The 10,000-nt window shown below is 39.3% G+C and overlaps 2 protein-coding genes across 3 annotated transcripts in view; one reads left to right on the forward strand and one right to left on the reverse strand.

The window, feature by feature from the left end:
- LOC143026189 (UDP-glucuronosyltransferase 2B15-like) overlaps positions 1-1,981 on the forward strand; it is a 52,124-nt gene extending 50,143 nt beyond the window's left edge. For both annotated transcript variants that reach the window (XM_076186208.1, XM_076186214.1), the window contains exons 9-10: positions 350-566; positions 1,145-1,981. In XM_076186208.1, the coding sequence (XP_076042323.1) occupies positions 350-566; positions 1,145-1,421 (494 nt within the window). In that variant the 3' untranslated portion in view covers positions 1,422-1,981. The remainder of the gene's footprint in view (positions 1-349; positions 567-1,144) is intronic.
- The window catches only part of LOC143026179 (uncharacterized), a 46,934-nt gene continuing 38,505 nt past the window's right edge, over positions 1,572-10,000 (reverse strand). The window contains exons 6-10 of the mRNA XM_076186197.1: positions 9,587-9,674; positions 9,247-9,447; positions 8,239-8,424; positions 5,998-7,270; positions 1,572-4,812 (exon numbers count right to left, since the gene is read on the reverse strand). Coding sequence (XP_076042312.1) covers positions 4,550-4,812; positions 5,998-7,270; positions 8,239-8,424; positions 9,247-9,447; positions 9,587-9,674 — 2,011 coding nt within the window. The 3' untranslated portion in view covers positions 1,572-4,549. The remainder of the gene's footprint in view (positions 4,813-5,997; positions 7,271-8,238; positions 8,425-9,246; positions 9,448-9,586; positions 9,675-10,000) is intronic.

Raw genomic sequence — 10,000 nt, forward strand, 5'->3', positions numbered from 1 at the left:
CTCGTAGGTCACCCTAAGATGGAGCTTATCGTAAAAAGTTCCCCTTCGTAGGTCATCCTGAGAAGGTATTCACCCCAAAATTATCCTTCCGTAAGTCACCCTAAGACAGCACTCACCTCAACATTTTCCTTCCGTAGATCACCCTAAGACTACTCCCACCGCTACTTTCACATTATAGGTCACCCTGAGACGGTACTCATTACATCATTCGCCCTCTCGTAGGTCACCTAAAACAGCACTCACCTCAACTTTTCCCTTCCGTAGGTCACCCTAAGACTACACCCACTGCCAATTTCACATCATAGCTCACCCTGAGACGGTACTCATTACATCATTCACCCTCTCGTAGGTCACCCTAAGACGGTTCTCTTCGTCACTCACTGTGGCCTGAAGGGGACGCTCGAGGCGCTGTACCACGCCGTGCCCATCGTGGGCATGCCCATTTTCCTCGACCAGGGAGACATCCTGACGCGGCTGCTGGACAAGGGCGTCGGCGTGGGCATCACCAAGGGAGACAGCGAAGACACTATCCACCAAGCCATCGTCCAAGTCGTCAACAACACCAGGTACGTGTGTGTGTGTGTGTGTGTGTGTGTGTGTGTGTGTGTGTGTGTGTGTGTGTGTGTGTGTGTGTGTGTGTTTGTACGTGTATGTGTACGTGTGTGTGTGTGTATGTACAGTATGTGTGTGTTAATGCCTTTTCTTCCATTATCATCTCTCCATCTGCACCTTTTACCTTTTCTTCTCTACTTGACTCGCCTCCTCTTCCTCTCTTAATTTCTTTCCACAATATTAATTACGATGATGATAATTATATTAATAATAATGATGAAAAATTAAAAAACAATGATAATGATTTCAATAATGATAATAGTTTCAATAATACCAATAATAATTTCAACAATAATAATAATAATAGTAGTAATAATGATAGTAGTAGTAGTAATAATAATAATAATAATGATAATAATAATAATAATAATAATATTTATAATAGTAACAATAATAATAATATTAATAACGACAGTAACAATAATAATAATAATAATAGTAATAAAACAATTATTATCCTAATAACGGAAATTAAATAATAACATCAGCAATGATAACCCTGATGGATGACAAATCCTTCCCCCTCCTGCAGCTACAAGAAGCGGATGAGGAGCTTGTCCTCCCTCTTACGGGAGAGCCCAGAGGCGCCCGCGGCCGAGAGAGCCGTCCGCCTGCTGGAGTACGTGGCCGTGACGAAGGGCGCCGACCACCTCAAGGTGGCGTCCAGGAACCTCGACTTCGTCCAGTACTTCTGCATCGACGTCATCTGTGTCTTGTTAGGTGTTGGGGCAGTCATGCTCTACGGGGTGGTTTGGCTAACATCCAAGTTTTATGAGATTGCGTTTCGGAAAAAATCGAAAATGGATTAGATATATAGTTTGTTGTAATTGTTGAGTGTTATTTTTTTTAATTTTGTGAGATTTTTATTCTTGTATCTAGTGTATTATATAGAAATTTAACGAGCGCGCACACACACGCACGCACATACGCATACAGAGAAAGGTCGAATGAGTGTCCAGTGAAAGTATTCGACTATTTATTATAATAATATTTATAATAATAAGTATACCTAAGGCACAATTCGTGCCTTCGTCTATAACACAAAGAAAAAAAAATGGCACTTCCTCTTAAAAAAAAACGTTAAATTCTGGAACGTCGTTCTCGAGGCGCCGTCAACGAAAAAGTATCCTTCATTTCGGAATAACTTCGCTCACTACCAACACACTTTTGGAATGTGGGCACAAGACTGTTCGTAAGATATCAGGAATGAGCGATGAATTGAGAAAATGTTCCTACGTCACCGTAGACACGACGTGTGTTTTCGTTTGTTTTATATTGTTTCGTAGTATCCTTTTTGTTGACTCTACAATCGGAAGCAGATTTATATACCCTACCTATATTTCTATACAAATATATTTTTCTTGATTGACATATATTTTTCTATACCTTTGCTGTCATGGAACAAAACTAGATGTTTATCAATCTTGACTCAAGCAAGAATTATTATAAATTGTCTATGACACAATTTATTTTTTCTGTCATTATCAGTTTTATTATAATTTTGGAATTGTTTGCTCCGTGATTTGGAAAAATTATTTGATATTTGTGTTTTTTCAAATTTACAATTGTCATTCATAAATTAGGTGTCAACTGCTTGAGAAATATTAAAAAAAATTAGTTTGCTTATAACTAATATTAATTAACAATTATTGCTGTAAATATCTGTTCTAACAGGTTATAGCATCTATGTGTACTTATATAGAAAAAAATAGATTATAAAATGATGACTAACTGGCAACTCGCTCGAAATATGTATGGCAACATTTTTGTTTTCTGAAATATTGAGGTATTTGTAAGAATCATTCTGTTCTAAATAATTATTATTCTAGTTTCATTTTGTTAGTAAATATTCTAAGATTCCAAAGTTTCAAATATTCGTTACAAAATAATTTTTTGAAAAAAATGAAAATTTGTATTTGAAGTTTTCTATATTTCTGAAATGTATTTTAGAATGTTCCTGTCGAAGTTTGAATGAAATAATAAATAAATATATATTCTGAATGTAAGAAAGTCATATTTTGCTCATGGTCTATACAAGAACAGGGCTCTTCACTTTCCAACGTCACTAAATATTCCTGGTAATTTCCTAGGACGTCAGAAAATAATAATATTAGAATGTACTAAATTGTTAGAGAAAAAAAAATATTATTTGTAAAAGCAGTAGTTTCATCACTCACGATCATTATGAGTGATCAGACCTTATCTTGTACAGACCTCATTTTTTCGTATATCAAATTGAATCTATATATTCCTTTATTTATTCATTCAGCTTTCTTTGTACTTACCGTTATATTTCCGCTAAATTTTAATCTATTTTCATTACGTAAGAAGCGTGATTTTATATGCGTGATTTTGCAAATTTCTAATTAAATTTTTGCTGTTCAGCAAAAAAAAAAGGGTAAACACAAATGCACAGTCATTATCGTCCTTTGTCTGCTCAAGTCTTGAAACTATACAAATAAGTGCGCAATCATGATTTAGCGCAATCACCGTTTGAAAACAATGACGTCATATCGTCTCATGTGGCTAGGTGACGTCACTATCTGGCGTCATTCCAACTTATGTACTAATTGCCTTTCTATTATTACAAGCTCGATAAATTTCATTATATATATATATATATATATATATATATATATATATATATATATATATATATATATATATATATATATATATATATATAGAATATTCTAACGCCCAAAGACCTAAGCAGGAAAATATCAAATATCGACCAAGCTCTGACGTCAGAAAAACAAAATGACGTCATCAATTTCAAGAAGTTCGGTTTTAGGAGACGACCAGCGTCTTCCGAGTTCAGAAATTTGACAATTACGGATCTTGGGGTAACATTATAATAACTCTACTCGTAGCTTCTAGAAAGATCTTAAGTGGCACTTTGAAAAGACGGTTAACGGGTTTTTTCATTACTGATAGTCGACAGACATGAGAAGGAAGTTGTTTAGAATCTATTTCGTAAATATCTAGATAAGTGAGGACGAGTAATTGTAATTCAATTCGTCACCTTTGCTTTATGAATTTGGAATAAACAATCTTCGTTTAATTCCGTTATTATTCGTTATTATCATTATTATAATTTTTGTGATGATTATCATTATTATTATTATCCCTATTATCATTATTGTTATAATTAATATTATTATTAATATCACTATTATCATTATCATTATTATTATTATCATTATTATTATCATCTTTCAATAGAACCAATAAGATTATCATTGTAACTCATTGGGATCCGATCTTAACTCCGACTATTAGGGTGATGGATCGGGTGCCCGCATGGAAGTTTGCCAAAACTAGGCGCAGTGGCTGTTTGGTTTATTGACTGATCTTTCTCAGTTGATTGTTGCTTTTTTATTTGTTAGTAATAGTTCATTGTGATGATATTGATGATAATAACAAGAAATAATAATAATACTAATAATAATAATAATAATAATAATAATAACAATAATAACAATGATAAAAAGATAAAAAATAATTACTTCAATTTCCTTCCCTGATTCCTGCAACACTGTAGATCACTCTATCAACATCATTTTGTTATCATTCAACTTTATGACGTCACATCCAATGACATCATTTTCACGGCGAGATTATGACATGGGCAAATTCCAGGACATCATTGTACTTTTGACGTCACATATAATGACGTTACTTCAAGAAATTATGACGTCATAGGATGGGCACCTTCTATGACGTCACTGTATTTCTATGACGCCATTGTCCCATTCTATGACGTCACCGATTTTCTATGGCGTCACATCTAATGGCGTCATTCTCACGAATAAGATATGACGTCACAGACACGTCACAGCTTTCGAGATTTTGTTCTTTAAAAGCCCAAATTTTCTTGGTGCCCTTAGGGAAGTGAGCCAACGACCTTAAGATACCTGAGACCGACCACGCCTCCTCAGCGCGTGATAAGGACCGTGTCCACCTGCGTCAGGCGGTGGGTTGCCTGCTGGGGGCGCAGGCGGGACGATGAGGGAGGGCGCCCCCTACTCGAGGAACTGCCTGGAGGAGGCGAGGGCGACTGCAGGAGCGTCGACGTCACGGAGGGCGTGGCCAAGGGCTCGAGGAAGATGACCTGAGACGTCAGACTGGGCTGAAGAGCCACCTGACGAAGGGCAAGAGCACTGTGGGTGCTGCTGTAGAAGGCGTAGCCCAGGAAACCTGAAATGAGGAGGGGAGAGAGGAGAATTATTATTATTATTATTATTATTATTATTATTATTATTATTATTATTATTATTATTATTATTATTATTATCATTATTACTATTATTATTATTACCATTATTACTATTATCATTATCATCATTATTATTACTATCATTATTATTACTATTATTATTATTAACATGATCATTATCATTATTATCATTATCATTATTATTATTATTGATACTATTATTAACATTATCATTACTATTATTAATAATATTAATATTCTTATCATTATTATCATTACTATTATTATCATTACTATTATTATCATTATTATTATTATTATTATTATTATTATTATTATTATTATTATTATTATTATTATTATTTTATTATTATTATTATTATTATTATCATCATTATCTGTGCCTAAAGACCTGAGCAAACACCTCGAGGAGCAGGTGCTACAGGAGATGCTACGCCGGGAGGCACTTAACTGCGTAAGGCTTCGGACTTCCACTGAATAAAGTAGTTTGTTGTAAAAAGAAAAAAAAAAAAAAAAAAAAAATCCTCAAAAAATTGGAACAAATGTGCACCAGTGTGTGCAGCAACCTTTGCCTAAAGTGTTAAGATAGCCAGGGAAGTGACAGTCACTAGTACCCTTTGCATCCATGAGGAATGCCCCAAACCAATAAATAAAAGAGCAATAAATGAATTGATAAATAAAATAAAATACTACTACTACTACTACTACTACTACTACTACTAATAATAATAATAATAATAATAATAGATATAATAATCTAATAATAAAATCAGGAAATAAACTAAATCAGTAAAAAATAAACGAGTAAATACATCAATAAATTATTTTGTCTTTGATGGAACTAATACGCAAAACAAAATACCCGTGGAAATTAATCAATAAACTAGATAATTAATTAATAGATAGATTAACAAGCAGGTAAATATAAACTAACAAACAAATATACAGATGAATAAATAAATTAATATTAATAAGCAAAGAAATTAAATAATTAATTAACCAACAGATAGATTAACAAATAGGTAAGTATTAATATAAATGAATAAACAAATGCATAGATGAATAAACGAATAAATGAATAATGAAAAAAAATAACGAAATATAATAAGAACACCTGGCAACCGCGCACTCCACTTCGGCCATACCTGCGACAGTATACGGGAGGACGAGGGGCCACGAGTGCCTGACGACCTGGACGAGCATGATGGTGTTGAGGAGGAGGGCCGATGCCGGAAGCCCCGGGGACGCGGGCACGACGAAGGCGGTGCTGGTGGAGGGCCTGAGTGATGGTTGGCGGGCCAGGACCACCAGGAAGGCGACGCCGACTACGAGACACGCGCACTGCATCATGACAAGGAGGACCTCATTACTTCCGTACCCGAAGACGATCGCCGTCACCGACGTCAGGATGGTTAGGAACAACCCGACGAGGGAGAGGAGGGCCCTACGAGCCGACTCGGGTGTTGGTGCCCTTGGGGTCCCCGAGTCCAGAGTGGCTACCCGAAGCTTCTCCTGGTACTCGGCCACGGCGGCGTCGATGTCCGTGTCACTGTCGGTTTCGGTATCCGTCCCGTATCCGGATCCGGCAGAATCCGATGGAGAATCCGGAGCTCCGGAGGGAGGTTTCTGGGCCTCTGCCCCGGACGGCTCCGCCTTGGGGCTTTCTGTAGTCGTCGTCATGACGTCACCACTAATTCCAGCCCCAACATCGTCAGTGGTCAATTTAGTGTCACTAATATCCCAATTCACTTCGTTTGGTGGCTCCGATACCCCACTAAGAGGATTTCCAACAGGAAGAGTGTTGTCACTGACACTAGTACTACCAACACCACCACTATTACCAACATCATCAATGTTGGTAGCTCCGTTGGCAGTGTCACTAAGACTGCCAACATCTCTGACAACGTCGTTAGTTGCCACAGCCTCCTTAGTGATGTTGTCACCGTCTTTGGTGTCCTCACTCAGTAAGATATCGGTCAGGCCATCACTGCCACCATTGCCACCAACGGGGGCACCATTTCCAACACTGCCAACATCACAGACAACACCACTACCGAAGTCATCACTTCTGACAACACCACTCACGTCGTTTGTGAGATGATCACTCGTGAGAACATCACCACCACTTCCATCACCTGTGATGTCACTGACACCTTTTGTGACAACATTTCCACCACGATGACGCTCTGTCCTCTTCGACGACTCCCCGCCCTGTGGAGCGTTGTCCACCTCCTCCTCCTCCTCCTCCTCGGGGCCATACTCGACCTCCTCCCTCTCCAGGAGCGGCATGGAGTCCCTCGTCTCATCTTCCGTGGCCAAGGAGACGTAGCCGCCGCCTCCACTGGAGGTGGCTTTAGGGGGCTGTTGGGTGGCTGAGAAGGGGCTCCGGTAGCGCATCGGTAGTACACGTAGACCGTCCTGGTAAAAATATATGTTTTTTAAATATTTATCCACTTATTAATTAATTTATTTATGTATTTATTTATCTATTTATTTTGAAGGGACGAGGGTGTTAAGAGGTGGCATAAACGTAAACTGATTGATTGATTTTCTTTATCTGTTCATTTCTTTATCTACCATTTATTTATTTATCTATTTATTTACCTTTTATTTACTTATTTGTTTATTTATTCATTCACGTTGATTTAATTATCTATTTTTAAGGACAAATATTTTCACCTTTTTTAGTTCTAGATTATTCTAACTCGTTTGTCACACCTACAAACCTAATTGCAATGAGGAAAATGACAGAAACATTACAAAAATAACATTCGGTAAAGAAAACATACTTGTTTCTCTATATGTCTTCGGCAATAAGTTCAATGATATGAAATGATATTGGGAAATGTTTACTACGGAGCCTTGTAGTCTTGTGCTTCATCAAATCTATTCATTTCGTCGGATGATCACAAATACTTACGCTATATTAACGTTTGTGTTCCGATAAATAAAGACAATTTATTATCGTGTTTTCTCAATTTAATTGGGTCTGTAATAACAACGTTCATAACAAGAATTCATAGATTCAGATACTTGTGAGGAGGGTTGCCAGTGATTAATTTATTTCCCCCCCGTGAGATATATTAGCAGAGCATGTTCCCAGGCGCGATAACGTGTATTGTCATTGTTTTCAGAACACTTCGTTAATGTAACTCAGTACCTCCCCGTTCCTGATCGAACCTTTACGAAAACAACAACACTTACTGATCCTATCATACACGAACCCACATTTCCATTCACTAACGACAGTCAGCCTCATCATTTTTAAATCTTCGTCCAGGGAACCCAATAAAACCCATTCCTGAGCGAAAACTTTCTGAAACCATTGACAACACTTCCTGACGCGGGCGGCTAGGGAGCGCGACGGAGGACCTGTTAATACATACCTTGAGGAACTGCAGTGTCCTCTCCTGCTTCTGCGTGTTGCTGCGGAGCCTGTGATAGGAATAGGGCGCCGAGGACGTTGGGGTCACAGCCACCGAACACAAGGACCCGTAGGAGCACCGATGCCGCCGATACATCACGATGAACACGAGCAAGGTGTTCATTGCGAGCACGCTCGTGGCTGCTATCTGAAGGAGGAGGAGGGTGAGAAAGCCTCACTAGAAGTGGAAGACAAAATTCAGATGCCCATATTCAAGCCCTCTCTTTCTTTCTCTCTCTCTCCCTCTCTCTCTCTCTCTCTCTCTTCAAGCATATGGGGACCCTTTCGCAATGTATGGTTAATAATATCGTCTTACGTGAGCCAGATCAGTCTCAAAAGTGTGTCATCAAAGTGAGGGGATTAATGAACTTTATTCTGTCTGTCTACAGATAATTTTATTCAGTTTTGAGGAACCCTAGAGTAATCTAGGATGGGCTAAGCAAGTACAAGGGGTGTTAACCTGGGGTTTCCCAGGGTTAACCTGTAACTACAGTAGGAGACCACCAAATCTTAACATTATTTGCAAAGGGTCTGACTAATACATATTTTCTATATGTATTTTTTTTCTTTTTCTACAAAAAATATTTGGCTTTAGTCATTGAATAAATCTAGTTTCTCGGCTAGATTTATAGATTTATATTCATGATCACTTTTTTCTATTAGTATGTGAGAGATATTGATGAACACAATCGAGACAGAGTTAAAAAGAGCTTAGACGAGAATAAAGAGATCAATGCTAGTATTGATGATGAAAGACAAGATAAGGACAAACTGGATAAGAGAGCAGACTGGAATGGATGATACTGTGGTGATGATAAAAGAAAGAAAACAAAATTAAGCACGGAAAGTAGCCATAAGGGAATATGGAACATGGAGCCAGTGTGTTGCTGACTGGACGCAGCGAGACGGTAAGCGTGGAAGAGGAGGAGACTATAGAGAAAGTGGAGGGTCACCTTAAGAGTGGCCCTACCTCAAGTAGTGCCACATGATCGACGAGGAGTGCCAGGAGCGAGGCGGCACCGCCCCCGACCAGGAAGGCCTGCGAAGGGGCGTGGGTCCGGCGGCACTCGTGGGCAAGAACCGTCGGCAGGAGACCGTCCCCTGCAAGGGCGACCAATTGCCGGCACAACGGTAACGCCGCCTCCACGAGCGCAATACACAGGATCACCACCTGAAGAAGGGAGGAGGGAGTGTGTGTTTGAGAGCGAATATGTGTTGCTATGGGTCTTATCTTCGAGTACAAACTTCAAGAACCATCTTAAGTCTTCTTGAGAAGACTGGAGGACTACCTACTTGTGGGTCTCACTCACCTGTAGGGCTCCGAGGGTGAGGCGGGTCCAGACAGGTGCTTCACGCAGCTGCAGCACCTTCAGCAATGGGGCACCTGAGCGCAGCACCCTGCGGAGAAGCCGTGGGAAGTGTGATGAAGATGTTTATAGCCGTGTAAGGGAGGAAAGGGAATTCTGCTTATTCGCGGATTGTCCCGGGTATTCGCGGATTGTTCCAAGTATTCGCGGATTGTACCTAGTATTCGCGGATTGTCCCGGGTATTCGCGGATTGTCCCAGGTATTCGCGGATTGTTCCAGGTATTCGCGGATTGTCCTGGGTATTCGCGTATTGTGGCAAGTATTCACGGACTGTCCCAAGTATTCGCGGACTCTCCCAAGTATTCGCGGATTGTCTCAAGTATTCGCGGACTGTCCCAAGTATTCGCGGATTGTCC

Source organism: Oratosquilla oratoria, chromosome 1, assembly GCF_046742065.1.
Source record: "Oratosquilla oratoria isolate Oo_2021 chromosome 1, ASM4674206v1, whole genome shotgun sequence".
In the NCBI taxonomy this organism is placed as follows: domain Eukaryota; kingdom Metazoa; phylum Arthropoda; class Malacostraca; order Stomatopoda; family Squillidae; genus Oratosquilla; species Oratosquilla oratoria.